The 20,388-nt window shown below is 38.2% G+C and overlaps 1 protein-coding gene across 2 annotated transcripts in view; it reads left to right on the top strand.

The window, feature by feature from the left end:
* The window catches only part of adgrl1a (adhesion G protein-coupled receptor L1a), a 149,076-nt gene that overhangs the window by 80,886 nt on the left and 47,802 nt on the right, over positions 1-20,388 (top strand). The window contains exons 4-5 of one of the 2 annotated variants that reach the window (XM_026215329.1): positions 3,868-3,977; positions 13,780-13,794. In XM_026215329.1, the coding sequence (XP_026071114.1) occupies positions 3,868-3,977; positions 13,780-13,794 (125 nt within the window). The remainder of the gene's footprint in view (positions 1-3,867; positions 3,978-13,779; positions 13,795-20,388) is intronic. The other variant, XM_026215336.1, reaches the window with a different exon arrangement.

The raw sequence follows: 20,388 nt of genomic DNA on the forward strand, positions 1-20,388 counted from the left end.
ATTTTCAAGCATTTTTTTTTTCTATTCTATTCTATTCTATATTCACACTTCCATTCAACAAACCATTGGGGTCAGTATGTGTACAGTTGTGGTCAAACATTTGCATATACTTTGCAGTATTTGCAAAATGTGAATTATTTTACCAAAATATCAGGCATCATATAAAATGCAGGTTATTTTTTGTTTAGTACTGACCTGAATAAGATGTTTCACATAAAATATGTTAAGACATTTACATGCTATATAGCCCACAAGAGAAAATAATAGCTGAATTTATAAAAATGACAACATTCATAAGTTTACATATGCTAGGTTCTTAATACTGTTTTGTTACTTGGATGATCCACAGCAGATTTATTTATTTATTTATTTTTTGTGATAGTTGTTCACGAGTCCCTTGTTCGTCCTGAACAGTTAAACTGCCCGCTGTTCTTCAGAAAAATCCTACGTGTCCCACAAATTCTTGGGTTTTCCAGTATCTTTTGCGTATTTGAACCCTTTCCAACAATGACTATGATTTTGAGATCCATCTTTTCTCACTGAGGGCAACTGAGGTTCAAATTGCCTCCGATGATCCAGAAGGAAAAAACTATATTTAACTGTAATGATGTTTTCATTTGTATTATGCAGAATTGGTGAGCATAAGACAATTACATAAAAAAAAAAAAAAACAGAATAATCCCAAACCTTTGAACAGTAAGTGTGTATTATCATTAACAATAAGTTTTAATTAAAACCTTTCTGATTATCATCATGATGCACATTTTTGGTCTTGTCCTCACTATGGTTTCCAGAGGGGTTTTTCAACATAAACTCTGCGTAGGAGCGAAAGGGTGTTAAAAAAAAAACTCTGACTGTTCATGTTACTGTTTTGTTTCACATGCACTGTGTATTTCAGAGTCTATTGATACGGTTGAGTGCTTAAGTGACTGTTTAGCGTTTGTGTTTGAATAATGTGTATAAATGTTGTGTGTGTGTGTGTGTGTGTACCCCGTCTGCAGTTCCAGTCCCTGTCTGTGCTCAGCATTTGCTTCCTCGGAGACGAGATCAATGATTCCCTCTTCTAGCTATCCATCAGCCTTGTAATAGAGAAAGAGAGAGGGAGAGAAAGAGAAGGAACCGAGGAGGCATGTGGGAGGGATGAGTAGAATGGGAGAGGGATTAGACTGGGAGTGACTCTGCACTAGTAGAGAGATGATGAGGGGATATATGGAAAGAGGGATTTGAAAAGAGAAGTGGCTCTGTGTCTTTTTGAGGCACAATAAATCTTTACCATGCTAGATCTGTGTTTTCATTTTATACTGATAACAGCCCTGCATTTATACATTTATCTGCTTTAAACGGAGGCGATGGCTGTAAGTAGGTTTAAGCTGGTGGAAGAGTCTGTTGCCTCCGCACCCCTCCGACTGACACTGTCATCTGTCACATGATCACGCCGGGTGAGAAATTATTACCGTGCTTGCCAAGACTCATACTTAGGAGGACAAATTTGACAAACACTTAACCCTGAGTGTTACATTTTCGACATGCAGTCTGGTCCACACCAATTGTGCTACAAGCATGAATAACAATTCAAGTCGTGTGTATTTTTGAAGAGAGTTTGATATTACTCGGAGATTTGTTGACAAAGACAGAGACTTCACCAGTGTACAATCACTTAGTATCATGCTACAAAACACTCTCAGAATCAAGTAGTTGTCGAGCAATATGGCAAGATTTAATTCCACAAACCCCGTAAACTTCCTGTCATTTGATCTTCTTGAGTGTGAATTGTATTTATAAAAAAAACAGCTCTGAGTTTATTCATTTTTTATTTTTTTATTCATATTGTGATATCATTAATTTACATTTCATTAAATTATATTTTAAAAAATTACAGGACAGAATCACGGTGAAGTTGCTATTTAATCATAAGTAAAAGTGTATTATTTTACTAAATATTATGTTAAATACATATTACTTTTTTCATACACTTGTTCAAATGTTTTGGAGGATTTTTTTTTTTTTTTTTTTTTTTTTTTATGTAATGATTTTAAATCTCTTAGACTCACCAAGGCTGCATTAATTTTGTGAAATATTTCAGTTTTAAATTATTTTTGTCTATGTATGTATGTATGTATATATATATATATATATATATGTATATATATGTGTGTGTGTGTTTTTTTTTTTTTTTTATGAACTTATCCTGTGATGCAAAGCTGTATTTTCAGCATCATTACTCCAGTCTTCAGTGTCACATGATCCTTCAGAAATGATTCCGATAGATTGATTTGCTGCTCAAGAAAGCAATTGTGCTGCTTAATTTTGTGGAAACCTTAATATATTTGTTTTCAGGATTCCTTGATGATCAGAAATATCAAAACATTATACTTCTGAGTATAGTTTCCAGTGTTTGGATCAACTGCTACAGAGTTAGAACAGATGAATGCAGTTAACAGGTTTCATAAATAGAGAAAAATCAGTCCTCAACAATACTTCAACATTAAACGTGTTTCATTTTGAAGGCTGTGCACTCTGGAGGTTACATTTTTCAGCTGGTTAGGCTGTTTCAGAAAAGTTTCTGAAAATAACCATTATAAAATTGCCAGTTAGTCTTTGTAAGGTGAAAATTATTGTCATTTCTTTCTTTCTTTGTAATACATTGGTTACTTTTCTGAAATAAGACAGCTTTAATGATACATGCAGCTGACTGTGTGACCTAAGGAGGGCACAGCCTTCAAAATGAGACATAGTGAACGGCTGCGATACAAAAGACCTCAGTAGGAGGCAACACAAACAGAAATACATGAAAAAAAGAAGAAGAAAAAAACATTGTGGTTTAAAGAAAAGTGAATTGATATGTTGGTGGAAATAACAGATGCTTTGCACAGTACAGTAACAAACCTGGGACACATTTACAGCTACACACCCACCGCAGGTCTAGTGTGCAAACTCAGAATACCTTTGTGTGTGTGTTTGTTTTAGGGATGTATAAATAACTATAAAACGTTTGTCAAAATTATTGAATAGATCTGACACACATTATGATCTAGTTTAATGTCTCCAATTTGTATTATATTATATTATATTACATTAGCCTATATTATATTATATTATATTATATTATATTATATTATATTATATTATATTATATTATATTATATTATATTATATTATATTATATTATATAAAAAAGGTAATTGTGACTTTTTATTTCACAATTCTTTCTTTTTTTTCACATAATTGCGAGTTTACATCTCACAATTAAATTTTTTTTCTCGAAATTCTAAAACAAACTCACAATTGCTAGTTCTAAAGTCAGAATCAATAGGACATAAACTTGCTACTGCAAGAAATTAAATTTCCCAGAATTGTGACTTTAATTCTATGTACCAGTGGTTTTCAACCTGTGGGCCGCGGCATTGCAGGTGGTCCGCCAATTTTGGTTTAAGAATAAACCGCCAATTCATCTTAGATATTTTTGCTGCATATGCTACAGAACAACAGAAGTTGTGCCAAGCGGTGCCATGCAGCCCGAGTTATTTTCTGTTCATTGCCAGTTCATTCAATAAATACAGTTAACAATCTAGCTTCCGAGTACTAAGTTATTAACCCAACAATAGCGGGGTTATTTAATTTTGTTGCAGTGGGCCGCGCAAACATATGTGTTTGGTTGTGTGGGCCGCGAGTTGAAAAAGGTTGGGAACCACTGCTATATACCTTTTAAATTTTTATTCAGTGGCAGAAATGGGCTTCCATACATAACAGCCTATTCATCTGAGAAAATGTCAAAACTAGATCCTTTATTTGACTGATGGAATGATCATTGACTTTTGACACAGGCTTTTATTAAACACCTCTCTCTCTCTCTTTCTCTCTTCGTAGGTGTAATAATCGCACTCAATGTGTGGTGGTGGCTGGGTCTGATGTTTTTCCTGACCCCTGTCCAGGAACCTACAAGTACCTGGAGATCCAGTATGAATGTGTGCCATACAGTGAGTAACGACACACACACTCCATCCCAACAGCCCCACCCCCTCGCCTCTCCTGCCCCGCCCCCTTCACCTCCCCACCCTGCCCCCACCTAGACCCCAACCCTTCAACCAGCTACTGCCATCTGCACACACACACACACTCACACACACTCACACATACAGACTCACTCACGCTCAGTCCCACACACACACACTTGCGAGTGCGTTCTCTCCTTCACGCACACATGCTCTCTCTCTTTCTAACACTCACACACACACTCTTTCACACTTTAAATCGTTTTTTTTCCATCGACAGTGCGACGTTCCAGAGGCTGAGGGAGATTTTCACATCGGGGAGGTGCTCCGTACACAAATAAACACACAACGCGGGGCAGATAAGCATTCAGTATCCCCAGCTCTATGCAGACTCAGCCTTTATTGGTGATCATAGGCACACAAACACACTTGTGCACAGCCTCACACAGTACCAACATGACCCCGAGGGTGCTTTATCTGGCATTAAACACCTTTACCTCCCCTCTGACAGACAATCAAAATGAAAATTGTGCCACGGCAAGGTGGCTAGCCGCGTGCGTGCGTTGCACAATGGGAATGTTAACACAAACCTCAAATTTATTTCAGACCGCACGACCGCAAGTCGCACACATGCTAATATTCCCATGGCAACGCTCGGCTTTCTGCGTCACTCGCGAATGAGAGGCAGGGTGTGAATTTCGAGGGAGTTCGGGAGCTGGGCTCATGTGAAAATCTCCCATCAGACGGTACCCCCCCCCCCTCCTCCCCATCATGAGCGCTCACTTTATGTGTGCAGGTGGTCCAGACGGGGCCGTGACTCAGCAGAGGGTGGGTCTGTGGGGCTTTAGGAGGGTAGTTTGGTGTTGGGGGGATGTTAATGGGTTTTACTGTGAGCGGGAAGGGGGTTATTAACTCTAATCTATAATCCTGGGGTCAGTTTCTCTGCTCTTCCCACAGGAAATAAAGAGGATGGAGTACAACCCGCCGGTCCGCTCTGCCTGTTAATCCTCCTATCTCTTTTTCTTTCTCCGTTCTGCTTTCTTCGTGTGCTCTTCTCATTCGCAATCAGTCTTCTGACATTTGTATTTCTCATCCAGTCCTTTTGTTTTTACACACTTGTGTTTTTGTTCTTTGTTTCTCTTTTGATTCACCTGCTGAATTCTCCTTTTCTTTGTCTCACACATACGCACACTCTTTAGCCTTCATCTCTTTTCTTTTTCCGTTGACATGCTTTTATTCGATCTCCACCATCACTTCCCCTGTTTTTCTGTCTCTTTCTCTTTCTCTTGCAGGTTTTGGGAGGCATCCAGAAGAGCTGAGCATTTATCTTTAAAGCTCTCCAACTCTTTCTCTCTCTCACACACACACACACACACACACACTTGTGTAAAATGAACGAGACTCTTCAGCCCACACTCTTTGACCACCTTTGCTCAGCGGCCGTAATCCTCAAACCGCTTCCACAAAAATACATCAAAACATACAGTACAAATACTATTCCTCGCTTTCCTCTTTCGGGTGCTTAGCGAGACTCAGATTTACTTCAGAGGCAGCGGCTGGTCTCTCTCCCTCTCTCTCAAAAACACTGTCTTTATTGTGTATTTTAATAGTATTCTGTTTTGTCTATGTTGACAGAACTTCATTTGTTCTTATGTTTCATTATTTTGACAACATTTCATTGTTGATTCAACGATTCTTTTAATATTGTGTCTTTAATTTTCTGTAGTTGTTGTTGTTATACTAAATTTTGTGTTTGTTATTTTTTTATATAGAAATTTTGACAATATTCTTTGGTTGTTTTGACAATTGTTTTGTCTCTTTTTTGACCTTTTTATTTGTTTTGCGTAATTTTGGCAGCATTTCATTGTTTTGCTCTTCAGTGTTTTGTTTCATCAACAGAATTTTGGTTTCGGCTACTAACTCTGTGTGTTAGCATGACATATGTTGGCGAGTGGCTCGTGAGTCACAGCTGAAACGCTTGCACACCTCACCAATTTGCTTACCGCTTCATTTATCCTGTCACAGTTATTTTCCCTTTTTTCTCTCTCTCTTCTCCCCAGTCGCCATCTCTTGCATGTTGATTTGAAATAGTGCCGTGTGCAGAGGTGAGAGGATGCGTGATTAACTAGCTGCTGACTTGCATTTTATCTCCTATTTTTAAAAACTTTGTTTACGGTGTTTGAGGAATAGAGAGGTGAGGAAAATTGGGTCCTGATTCCTCCGTGATGAAAAGTTCTCGCCGTCTGAAGTGACAAAGAAGAGCCAATTATTGGAATCCTCCATCAGTCGCATCTCCCCTGAGGGACTGTGGGCACGGAATGGACGCGCTCCTCTCCGGGCTCCACATGTTGTTGGCTAGTGTGGCGGAATAAATAGAAACGTGCCTCAATTATATCCAGACATCACGCCCCTCGAACGCCGAACCAATTCGGCCATTTTTAATTACCGGGGGATGGTGGCATCGCTCAGGCCTCTGTGGAGATTTGTCGAGATTAATTGAATTTACTGCGCCTAATTGCTCTGATAATGCCCCATCTTTCACGGCTGCTGGAGAACACGTTCCGCGCCGTTATTGGCATGTTTACTGCTGACATATGTCCATTTGTTTGTTTATTTAATATGAAAGGATTGAGGAATAAGGGCTCCTGCGATTAAGGACATAGCTTGGCTTGCAGCGCTTCCGACAGACTCTTGTTTGTGCGCGAGCGCTGCAGCCTCCATGATAACAGCCACACGAGACAGAACGGCGTCAGATTCAGCCAAACTGTCTTTCACTCACACACACACACACACACACTTAAAGACAGAGTCAGTATGCCTGCCCGCCAACACACACGCATAAACGCACTCATTCGGGCACAACCTCAATCGCAGCCAACATGTCAAAGTTGGATGCTGGGTGCCAGCAGGAGTCAAACTTTCTGGCCCTCATATCCACAGAGCTCAGTGTCTCCGAGGAAATGACAAACAAGCAGCTCTGCTCCAAACAGCAGCCCATGAAGACAAGCAACAGCGCAGGACTTAGTCAGCGGAGACTCAGTTAAATTCCATATAGCCTGAGGCCATGTTGGAGTTAAGGTTAGAAGGGATACAGATTTGGCTACGGAGCATGTGCAAATCAAAACGTTTTTGTCACACTGTACAACAATAATTACTATTTTCCATTATTGTAAAGGGTAGGTTTAGGGTTGGGGTAGGTATAGACGTTAATAAAACACAATCTAATAGGTAGAAAATTAATTCCATTGTTCATTTCCGGTCGGAGCTGTATCTAGCCACAACCCCATGTTGGCCAAGAAGCATTAATGCATCCACGACCTCTGTAATATGTCCTAATTTGCTCTTGTGACACAAATCAGTTTAGTCCAGACATTTGGCATGTTTCCTTGGTGTACGGTGCCATTCTGCATTATATAACAAGACCGCACACACTTGATACTTGCACTAGCTTATCTGAAATCCTTAGCCAGGTCAAGAGAAGGCAATTTGATGCATTTAAAGGAATGCCGTCTTAGGTTAGTCTTCACAATAGACAACTCACACTCAAATGGAGCAGCAGCCAATAAAATGGTCCAGTACCTCAGTACATTAAGAGTAACGTCGTGTTAACATCATTCCAAAATCACAGTGAATACGAGATGACAATTACTCTGTGCTGTTCAAGTCCACAGAATCAGACTTTATTCATTTCTATGGCAATGCACTTCATGCCAAAGTGTGGAGTGGATGGCTAGTTAGCTCATTTATGCTAAAAGTAAACAATATTTAATATCTGTGATTTATTATTAATGTTTTTGTGTTGTTGTTGTTGTTGTTGCACACTATGCATTATTATATAATTTATATTATATTAATTAAAGATATTAAAGCAGAATTATGTAGAAAAAAACTACAGTCAACTCTTTTATACTAACAGAAAACCATATTTAATATCTTTATTTTTATTTACTTTATGTCTATCTTTGAATTATTATTATTATTGTTACTACTACTACTACTATTACAGTTGAAATATATTATTTATAAATATAATTATATAGAAAGTACTAAAGTGATCTCTTTTATGTTGTAGGTAAGGCTTATTTAATATATATTTTGGCTAATTTTAATATATATATATATATATATATATATATATATATATATATATATATATATATATATATATATATATTGGATCATTGTAAATGGTTATTTAACATACAGTGACCCCAACACGTATTTTGAAACCTTTATTTAAAATGTTTAACTATGAACATGATCCACTAATGTTTGACAACCACAAAGCAATACACTTTCTCATTAGGAAATACATGCTACTTTTCTCAGCCTCATAAATACTTGGAAGTCAGGGTGTAAATGTGAGAGAAAATATTTGAGTGATATTCCAGTTCAACTCCTCAGGAAGTGTTAAACAGTGGGGGTATGTATGAGCACTAGGTGTTTTGGTGTAATATGATCTTTGAGAGAGAGAGAGAGACGGGGAGCTTTGAAACCGCCGCAGCTGAGAGTCATTAATATGCATTAGGCCTACATAATTCGTGAGTCTCATGAATGTGCATGGAGTGACATACGCAAACAGTTTTCTGCTGGATTCGTCTCCAACTCCACCTCCTGATGCCAGAGAAAATCATGAGAAATTTTAGCATGGATATGCGCTCTGGTGGCGATGCGAAGCACTCGGCGTCTGCTAGCTGTGCTCCTCAGGTGTATGTTCATTAGCGCCCCTCATTATCATATGAGTAATTGATAGCATTGCTGAGACCGCTGGGCTGAAGGGGCTCAAGGGGCTCAAGGGGCTCAAGGGCCCCTGTTCTTGCTTACCAATGACAGGAAAATAAATCTGGAAGCCACTGAAAGAATCTATCTGAATCTGCATGCACAAGCTCTTGACGTGTTTGTAACGCGAGAGTGTTTATGTTTGTGTGATTGTGTGGATGTCTGTCTTTTTTTTTTCTCCACAGGTGGAAGAGGAAACATGAATGAGTCAACTAACACTTTATCTTTCTCTTTCTCCTCACATTTCCATAACAGCTTTTTGAAGAAATGTTCCTGCCGTAGCCAGGGTTTAAAAATTACAGAGTGCATTTTTATTTTTATTTTTTTACTGAGCTGCATGTGTTCTAGGGCTGTCAAATTACAATTTGAATTCTGAATATTCGTCTTATTTAAAATAAAAACCCACATTCAAATGCAAAAACTGTATTAAAAATTCAATGCGCCCTCTTGTAGCCATAGGAGACCCGTAACTGAAATTATAAAAATTATTTTACATTTGAATGTAACTTTAATACTATTAATATTAGGCTACTAAAGTATACAATTCTTCTTTCATTTTTCAGCCATTCTGAGAGCCCTTTTGTTTGCATTTTAAAAGGAAATAATTGAAGGCCAAATATATGGAAAACAAATTAAAACTATGTGAGTGGGTAGTATATTAATTGTCAATACCAGCTCTCTGCTTTGACTGATAGTATTTTCGTTTTCATCTCCGTCAGTAAACAAAGTGCACAAATAATTGGCTGATATTTATTCATTTTATGAATCATTTTATTAAACCAGCTCCTTTATTGAAGGCTACCGGGAAAGCTATGCAATGAAGTTTAATAAATTCACAATATGTGACCATTCATTATTAATCATATGCCTAATATATGACGAAAACAGCTTTGTTAATATCGTTTCTTGTCACCTTACATTGACAGTTACAAATTATATTACATGAATCCTGCGAATGTATAGCCGCTAACTGAAGCGTTGCGTTAAAATTCGCCCAATGCAGCTTCTGTGAACAAAAAGCTTTGCCTACTTTGATTTAATTTTTCATCTATCTATCATTCATTTGTTTGTTCTGTCTATTGTTTATTCTGTTGTTCTAGCTATCACTTGTTCTGTCATTCTTTCCTTCATTGTAGCAATTATTCTACCTTTCTATTGTCTATCTGTCTAAACAGCTATCGTTCTGTCTATCATTCTATCGTCCTGTCTTTGTGTTTCTGTCTTCCTCACTGTATTTCTCTCTGGCTCAAGGGGAAAAACACTATTGTTGTGACTCAAATCCAGGTCACACATACAGTATGCCATGGTCCCTCATTGAAGTCTCATATGAATCACCATTGTTGAGGCATCTGTACAGAAAGAGAGCTTGTTCCTTCATGCAAAGACCGGCGCATAATATTCTCATCAGATTGCATCACCCTGTTAAACAAGCGATGAAATCACACACATAGAGGGATGTTTCTGTCGGCTAGTTTTTTAATAAAATGAAACACTTTGCATTTGTGTTATCATGTCCCCCGTAGGGTGAAGAAATTTCTGTTGGAGTTTCACAGGAAAAATACTAGAATCAAATCAATTTCATGACATTTACTTTCCCCTGTTTTGTTCTGCTGATGCAGACTAAACACTATGCTAAAGTACACTGTCAGTATATTTTATGTGACTGAATCTACAACACCACAAAAAAAAAAAAGGATGCAGTTTTGATTTCACAGTTTAAATTTAATGCAATTAGAGTAAATGCAGTAAAAAAAAAAAAAAAAAAAAAATCCATAGACAACAATTCTTTCCAGTTTGTTGTCCTAGCTGGTTATGTACCATTAGAGTCATTCACTCAAAACACTCAAGTAAAATGAGAACAGTCACTGTATTATGTGTACTGTGTACTGTATGTACAGTAGATAAACCATTCACAACCTGATTTCCCTACTTAAATACCTGCTTAAACCAGCCTACACTGCCATTCAAATGTTTAAATTTGGAAGATATCTCTCAACAAAGCTGCAGAAAGGTACAGTGAGAGCAGTGCTATAGTGAAATACTATTACAATTTAAAACAACTGTTTTCTTTTTAAATAGATTTTATTCCATTTTACATTTTGATTGGTAGTGTAAGTTGGTTTGCTGGTCTTAGCTGGTTTATTGTGCTCTCCTAGCCCTGACCAAGCTGGTGTTTAGTTGGGTTTCCACAAAAGTACTAAAAGGTGGAATACAGTAATGGAACTGATACGGAACCAGAATCATTAAGCGGAATTTTGAAGTAACCTAAATTCTTTCCGATTCCCATCCTTAGTCCCCCTGCTCTTTAGTTCTCAAATGGTGTGAGTTAGACAGTGACGGCTGCCCGCTGACTTTACACTGACTGTGTAAGTGTGTCTGTATGTGTGAGACCACTTCAAAGACCTCAACTTCAGAACCTTAAACCCGCACAGGCTCAGAATCGAGCATCTCGTTCCCTTTCTTTTCTCCGCTGATCTCTCCATCCCTCTCTCCCTGGAGATCTCCCTCTTAAGATACTGCAGTTTATCTTTTAGGAGACACAGTTGGGTCTCAGGGCAGAGAAGCGCTGAGCTTCACATGCTGCTTTCGTGTTGCCGGCAACAGGCAGAGACATGTCGCTAGCACGTTAACTGTTGCCTGAGTGCTTATTTGTGTCCGCCATGGGTACAGGCTAACACTACTAGCACATCCAGATCAACGAGAAGCTGTCACTCACTGTCACACGCTGGCTGCCTCACTGTCATACTCGCCAAAGCTGTTCTCTTACATACACATACTGTACACAGTAAACTAAACCCAGACAGAGAGAGAGAGAAAGCATTCAGTGGCATGCAAATAATTCCTGTATGATAATGTGGTCACATTTGAGAGAAATCCAGCTGTTTAATCTGAAATTTTGTATGAGGGTGGAAAATTTCCCCAAGCAGATTTTGCAAAAGGTTCAAATTGGCCATGCAGATTAGCTGCATTGAAGAACAAAAGCCGTTTGGTTTAAAAGTGATTTTTGTGTGAGCTGTGATTAGTACAGCGCAACACTATTGACAATAAACAGTGGACCTTTTGTGAAAATTTGCTAACATTAGGGCGGTTCCTGGTTAGAATAAGCTGCAGCATGGAGCAGCCTTAACCATGTTCCCAAAACCAGACTGACCACCGCAAACTTGACAGACAGTGGAAACAAAATATTCCTCGGTTCTGCCTACCTCTCTTTCCAACTCTTTCTTACTATGGCCTGTCTCCTCCTCTCAGAGAGTTTCTGGTTTTCAAAAATGTACCTCAGCTAAGCCACACGGTCCCACATATCGTAATCAGTGACTGGCAGCTGGATCTCGATGGATTCTGTGTGTAGAAACGATAAGTGGTCAAGCTCTGTGAGAGAGAAAGAATAACTTGCTCATCGATCCCAGCCGAGCCGGAACCAGCCCCTTTAGGTTCAGAGAGAAATCAGCCTTTCCATCACCTCTCTTCTCTCTCTCTCTCTCTCTCTCATATCCATCACTGCATCAATCTGTCTCTTTTTTAACCCTTTTTTCCTCCTCACAGCTGCAGAAGACTCCAGCACACTTGGGAATATTTTTGAAATGGCATACTAGCGCACTTACCACACAGCATATACTGCATAGGCCAATTTATTTATTTATTTATTCATTTATTTACATACTAAAAGGTTTTACATTCACATACTTGTGCATTGTACATATCGGTATACAAATATTTGCCTTGACAACCTTGTACACCACAAATTGTGGCCTGACACATTTCATAAAGCATTGCACATTAAATAAATTTTGTGTAGTAAAAAAAGATTTTGCATTCACATAATTGTGTATTGTACATTTTGGGCCTAAAAATATTTGCCAACCTTGTGGAAATACTAAGATCTTGCTTTTTATTATAAATTGCAACCTGGCACATTTCGCAATGTGTGACAATTTAAATAGTGCTTGCGTATTTGAAACATTTGCATTCACATATTTGTGTATTGTACAATTTGGGCCTAAAATTGTCAGCTAAAACAACGTTGTGGCGATGCTAAGAACTTGCAGTGTGTTTGCGAATTGTGGCCAATGTATCGCAATGTATCAATGTATGAATTACAACTTGCGTACTTGAAGAATTTGCATATCCGTTCAATGCAATCCCCATGTAATGCTAACAAGTTGCGTTGGTTTTCATTGTGAATTGCGGCCTGCCACATTTCGCAATGCGTGACAAATAAGATACATACTAGAAGCATTTGCATTCACATTCTTCTTTATTGTACAATTTGGGGCCTAAAAATGTTCGTTGTAATACAGCCTTGTGGCAGTGCTAAGAACTTGCGTTGCATTATGAATTGCAACCTGACACATTTCTCAACACGTCAAACGAAACAGAACTTGCATACTGGAATCATTAACATCCACATACTTGCACATTTGGGTCCTAAACATAGAAAGTCATGTACAGTGTATTGCATTATGGAATACATTATTCCACACAGTGCCCTCTGTTGCACACATCTTCAGCAAATGTGCCAGGCCATGCATGTATTTCAGGTTCAAATTGGCATACTGCGCACAGTATACACGCTGCAAAACTGGTATGCGTGCTATGCCGTTTCGAACATACATCATGCTCTTTCTCTCACAGCAGCCCAAAGATGCAGAAGCATGGATAATGGAATGACAGACGGTCGGAGGGGAGAGGGGGCGGAGTGTGTGTGATTGGGGGAAGTGTATGTGTGTCATGTGACAGGAAGACTGGAAGGGGTTTTGTGAAACTTTGTGAAAGCAGTTGAGGCCATTCTCCCCTCTCATTACTCACTCGAGTCATCTTCTCTGTAAAGAGCCTACATCACACTGACAGAATGACATGATTTGACAAAGGATAGCCTTTTATTTAATCTCAATTTTCTCTTTTTTCCTGCACCTGTTTTTTCTTTCATTATCTTCACTCTCTCTCTCTCTTTCGCTCTTTCTTTTGCTCTCTCTCTGTCTTCTCTCTCTTTTTTCCGATGCTTGAATAGAAGTGGACCAAAAAGGTAAAGACCACAATGAACATAAAAACCACAGCTCGCCCTGCCCGCCCTCCTCCTCCTCCTCCTCCTCTTCCTCCCCCACTTCCTCTTCCGTTTCCTTTCCTTCCCTCATCCCCCTCTCCTAACCCAGCACCTTGTGTAGTGCTCATGTTTGATGTTTATATCCCTCCTTCTCTCTTTCTCTTTCTCTCACGTTTTCTCACTTGCTTTCTCTGGCTTATTACCGAAACTCCTTCCAGATTTGGTTCTTGTTTCAGATAACACAGACAAGCGTCATCATACATACGGTCCTGCATCCACGCACTAATCCCTGTGCTCAGAAGACCTCATGCATGCATATCGAACATGCACACACTCACACAACTCTCACTTGAGGAAAAACAGCAGATCTCCACCAGCTGTCCTGCTAAAAGTTCCAATTAAGTCTATTTGAGAAATTAATAACCATCCTTTAATCTGATCACTTCTACCCCAAGGGAAACACGCTCGCAACTAAATGTGGCACATGCACGCGTGCACACGCTCTATTCTTTCTCTCTCGCACGCACTCGCACTTTACATCGAGCGCTCCTCCGCTCTGCTTTTCTGCTGGACAGGAAGTAATTTCTCCCACCAAAACCCATATCCTCCCCTGACACGTGCACCCATCTGTGCAATTCCACCCTCTATCATGAACCATAATTTATTCATTTCTCTATTGTTTGCGATTAATTTTGTATCTGTCCTTCCAGATCCAAAGCGACTCCTCCATACTGTTTGAAACCTTATTTTTTTGCAGACCCTTTTTTTGTTTGTCTTCCTTCCTTCAGGTTAACCCCTGTGTTTTCTTTGTATGTTATTTTGGATTAGAGTAACGATTTGTAGAGCTGGTAACTGCCTGACCCCCTGCCAAATGCTCTCTCCCATTTCCAGGTGCTTCACTGTGACTCTTTACAAGCTTTCTTGTTTTTGCCATGTCACATTCTCTCTCATTTTCATCTATTCCTGTCCTCTTCCAAATTCTCATGTGTTCATCAAAAGCAGCTGCAGGTTGCCTACCTCAGATTCCCCCCTCCACACACTTCCTCTGGCCCCTCTTCTCTAATTTGTCTTCTGCCAGTGGCATCATTCTTCTTTTTAATCCCTTCTGTTTTGTTGTCTGCTTTTGGATGCTTCTCAGTGGCATCTCTAGCAGTCACTCCCTCCCCATGGTGTGTTTGCACGTGTCCAAAGGGAAGGGTTCGGTGGCAGTTGGCGTCTCTGTAAGATGGCTGCCTTGTTAGACAGAGCGGGCTCCACTCACATGGCCTCTCTCTGTGGTGCCAATCAGCTCGCAGCCTGAATCAGCTCAGCCAGCCAATCACAGAGATTCAGGTGTACTTGGTTCTCTTCCCAGTCTCTTGAGTATTCAGTTTCAAACTTTTGCAAGACTTGAACTGAGCTTGAACCAGGCATAATTCAGCCTCATATCAACTACAGCTGGCTATAAGATTTGAACAATCTGTTCCAAACCCTAGTAAACCCTCTCGTTGATACTGTCTACATTGGCGACTATCAGCCGGGGCTAAGTGACAGATTTGAATTGTTCTCTACATAGACAGAGACTGCAATGAGAATGTGGTCATACTAGGCCTTCAAGACGCCATAAAATGGCTTAAAAGTGCAATTTTGAAACAGGAAGTGAGGGCAGGGCATATTGAAGGGCTCATCGTTTTTTTAAAAGCCAATGGCCTCGACGTTACATCACAGATATGAACAGTTAAGTCCATGGAAGATGGTTTCAGAAGGAGGGGATATACTCATTTTAAATAAGATTTTATTGGCCAGAAATGTGAATACATTAATGTTCAAAAGTTTGGGATCAGTAAGATTATTATTATTATTTAATGCTGGGCAAAGATTACAATTTTTAATTGTGATTAATCACATTGTTATGTGCAAAATTCAATAATTAATTCAGAAGTTCTGTATTGCACACTTTCATTTTAAAAGTACTGCTATATGAACAAAAGAGCAAAAAGCCCATTCAGTGTAGACACGGTGTCAGGTCCTCCCCAATGCTCTCAACTCATGATGAAGCCCATCCCAAACCAGTGCGGATCAATATCCCACCCCTCCTGTGACCCATGGTTTGTCTGTATGGGTGTTCAGTGCCAGTGAGCAATGGACTTTCAAAATAATAATGATGATGATAAGAACTGCGTTAATGCATGTTTAATTATTATTGGTGTTTTCAGTTCTAAAAAAATACTTTTACTTTCAACTCCAAATACTTGGTCCATTGTGACATTCTAAAGTCAAATATTGCTGATAATAATAATAGTCTCCTAAGGAAAGAGCTCATTAAAAAACAACCAAGGTTGACCAAAGTTCTGCACAGGATAAAATAAAAAACTCAAATAAGATGGATAAAAACAGACTATCAAATTTAAAAAACAACACTAACAAAACAACTGTTGGACCAGAGATCAAGGGGTATTGATGGCTAGAGAGAAGAAATATGTCTTTAGAGCAGACTTAAAAGCAGAAATAGAGGGGGCTAATCTGATATAAAGAGCTAGACTATTCCAGAGTTTCAGACCTGCAGTCGCAAAAGCATGATCACCACGTTTTTTAAGTCTACATCTAGGCACCATGAGTAGACCCAGATCACAAGATCTCAATGTTCTAGAAGGGGTGTAAGGATGAAGCAGGTCTGTCAGGTACTGAGGGGCCAAATTGTTAAAGGCTTTATACACAAATAGAAGAACTTAAAAGTCAATTCTAAATTTGATGGGTTACCAGTGAAATGGTGATAAAAAAGGAGCTACTGACTCATACTTAGTCTAGCAGCTGCATTTTGTACTAGATTAACTATTACTAACTATTTAGTGCTAACTATTTCCCTTTTGTTTCTCGTAGCACTTCGCAGTCAATACTTAACATCCCTTAATTGATGTATTTGGTAAGTAACTGCATAATAAGCTAAATGATGTGCAGTAAGCTGATCAATACCACATAATAAACCCTGACACAATGATCAGGACCCTGACACAATTGACATTTCTTTCGATTCCACCCACCGTCTCTGACAATTTTCGTAGAGCTCATTGCAATGGATATTTCTTTTGAAGTGTACATGACAAAAACCGCTTCGTAAAATGTAGTCTTGATAGGCAGCTTGCCTAGAGATTGGAACAGAGCAAATCTGTCATTTGGTTCCCATACTCTTACGTGAATTTCCTGACTGCACCATTCAGAAACACACGTGTCTGTGTGTGTGTGTGTGTGTGTCCCTGTTCTGTCTCTGTTTTTGTGGGAATGAGTACTAAACCTGTTCTGAGACCTGCACCTCAGTGTGAATCTGACACTGACATCAGTTTACACATCTTCGATGTCGGTCCTCCATTTTGTTTCCTCCCCATGGTGCTGTTGGCAAATGTCGAGAGAGTTCTGCCCTACATTTCAGAGTGTTTTTACCTGCAATCATGCCATAGCGGATAGCCGGCCCCCTCCCTTCCCCTCTTCCCCTGCTTTATCTGTCCTCTCTCTCTCTCTCTCTGATGCTAATTATTTCCACTATCCTCTATCTATTTCATTAACAGTTTACAGTTATTTTCATTAACAACATTGTCCCGACCACTCACCTACGCAGTCTTTGTTTATTACCACTTGTTGGTTTAAGGATCGATTAACTGTCTGATTATGGAATCTCGGTAAGTGCCTTGATGCTGTTGTGCTCAGGGTTTGTCCTTGTTTGAGACACACACATATACACACTGTTTTTCATCTCTGGGCAAGTGTTAAAGGGATAGTTCAGCTAAAAAACAAAAAAGAGGAGTTATCTAGCAGAATGTCCAAGTTTCTCTTCTTCTAATGAAACTGAATGGTGAGCATGGCTTTCCAGTGGTCCCCATTCACTTTTATTGTATGGGGGGGGGGGGGCAGCTTGGACATTCTGCTACACAGCTTCCTTTTTTAAGAGGTTTTGATCAGTTTTGATTAATTTTATTTTAGTAGTATTTATATACTATTATTTTATTAATATTTTGAAATAGTTTTTTACATATATTTTCAGTTTTCATTTGTTTGTTTTAATCATTTTTATGTGCTTTTGTTAGTTTTATTCCTTTTTTATTTCTATTTAACTTAAACATATTTGTTTAATTGTCAAGACCATAATTTGTTTGCTATTATAGTTTGAATTAATATTTTGAATTAGCTTTATTTTTTTATATTTTCAATGTTCATTTTAATTTTAGTCTGATTTAGTAATTGTTTTGTGCTGTCAAATTTATTAGCTTTGTGATACTTGTTTTTAGCTTTATTTTTATTCAATTGTATTAAGTTTAATACTGCAACAAACTTTTATAACAAATGTAATTGTCAATGTAATTACACTATTATAATAATTATTAATATTTTGAATTAGCTTTATTTTATTTATTTATTGCATTTAGCTGACAATTTAATCCATTTTAAAAATGCAACCAAACTTATTTGTTTAATTTTCATGCAACATTTCTAATAAGTTTATTTAATTACATTTTGTTTTGTTTTTCCATGTAACCTATATTTGGTTTTGTTTTGTTTCAGATTTATTTATTTGTGAAAGACAACAACACTGTTTTGACATGAATGTGAATAAATGATGACAGAACTGTAATTTTTGGATGAGCTATCCTTCTAAGGGCAACATATCAAGTATAGTTCATGCACACGCATTGTCACATGACCTGGGCAGAGAGATAGGAGCCTGTGTGTGTGTGTGTGTTTGTGTGTGTGTGTGTTTGTATCGTTAAAGCTAAAGAGCCGAATCGTGTGCAGGTGGTCACGAATTTCAATGAGAGTATAATGTGATGTAATTCAGTCACAGATAGACTGTTCTGGACAGACAGAGTGGCTGGGAGAGCAGGCCCAGGGGACAGAACATGATCAAGAGAGAGCACAGAAACGAAAAATGCATCCATACATCGTCATTATCCTTTTCAGTGTGAGCAAACATCTCTTAGGTGTACAGTCACTATGACGCTGACTAGCATGGCATAGTGAGTCCTAATGCAACTCAAGGTATTTTCAAACTCACATATTCACACATAATCAAATGCAATCAGGCTCGTGTCTGTGGCTGTTTTTATTAGTGCTGCTTGCTAAAGCAATACTTAGAGGTAGTGATTTGAACAACCATTTAAAGGAATAGTTCACCCTAAAAAAGAGATTCTGTCATCATTCTACTCTCACTCAAGTTGTTCCAAACCTGTATGACTTTCTTCTGTTGTACACAAAAAAGATAAGTTAATAACCAAACACTTCAGGACACCACTGACTTCCATTTAATGTACAAAAAACAGGAGCCTCTTCTTTAATGTTCCACAGAAATTAGAATGTCACAGTGTAGAGTGAATAAAGTGAATAAATTATGACAGGGTTTTATTTATTTATTTATTTTTTGGAATACCATTAAACCTATTTTATTTCCTTTTTTTTTTTTTTTTTCTTTTTTTTTTTTAAATGTCCAAAATAAATTGTGTTTGTGTGTGTGTGTGTGTGTGTATATATATATATATATATATATATATATACACACACTAAACAGTCTTGCTAAACAGACATGTGCTTTTATTTAAATAAATATTTTAAAAATAAAAAATTAAGATGTATATTTTTGTTACTTAATAATTTTTACTAGATATGTAAAATTGGCACAAAAAAATATAAATAAATGTAAAAATATATATATATAATAAAAAAGGGGCATTAAATCAGGCAAAATTGTCACATACACTAGATAAGAACCCAAGCTATTTGTAGGGACCAGAAAAGCCTAACCATTCGCTGTCATCATTTACTCCCACTCATATGTTGTTCTAAACCTGCACAATTTTCTTTCTACTGCAGAACACAAAGGAATATGCTTGAAAAAAGGACCTCATTGACTTTCATTGAATGCCCATAAAGACACTGTGACATTTTTCAAAATATCCTTATTTGTGTTCCACAAAAGAAAGTCAGTCATACAGGTTTGGAACAGCATAAGAACGAGTGAATGATGACAGAATATTCATTTTAGTTGAACTAAGCCAGTAAGAAACCACCCAGAATAACATGTAGTAAAGTGCCAGCAGCCACTGCAAACACCTAGCAACTGTTTAGCACTGGACTGGTTTGAAGTGGATCAACAATGTCCTCATGATGTACATCTATTCACTAAGCCTACATTACGAGGACATCCCAACTGTCCTAACGATTCAGATAGCTAAATACACATAATAAACTATATTTTATGCAAAATAAAAATGCTAAATGTTTTCTATGAGGGTTAGGGGATAGAAAATATCATTAGCTCAGTTTAAAAATCACATCACCTATGGAAAGTCCTTGTTACGATAGGAGTAGCAACATTTGTTTGCCGGAATATGTGATTAATGAGTGTTGACATATACTGTAAGTAGGCTTTTTGTACAGTAAGCCTGTGAATTTGAATACAGTGTGTGTTTTTGAAGGATGTGGATATTATTGAGGCGTGTGTGTTTTAGCGTGTATCTGTGTGTGTTTGCTTGTAGAATGTGTACATGGAACAGACATAGCACATGTTTGTGTCTTGCTGCTAACCCCTTACTGTCCAGGACACAAACTGGG

Source organism: Carassius auratus, chromosome 3 (assembly GCF_003368295.1).
Source record: "Carassius auratus strain Wakin chromosome 3, ASM336829v1, whole genome shotgun sequence".
NCBI classification, from domain to species: Eukaryota; Metazoa; Chordata; class Actinopteri; order Cypriniformes; family Cyprinidae; genus Carassius; species Carassius auratus.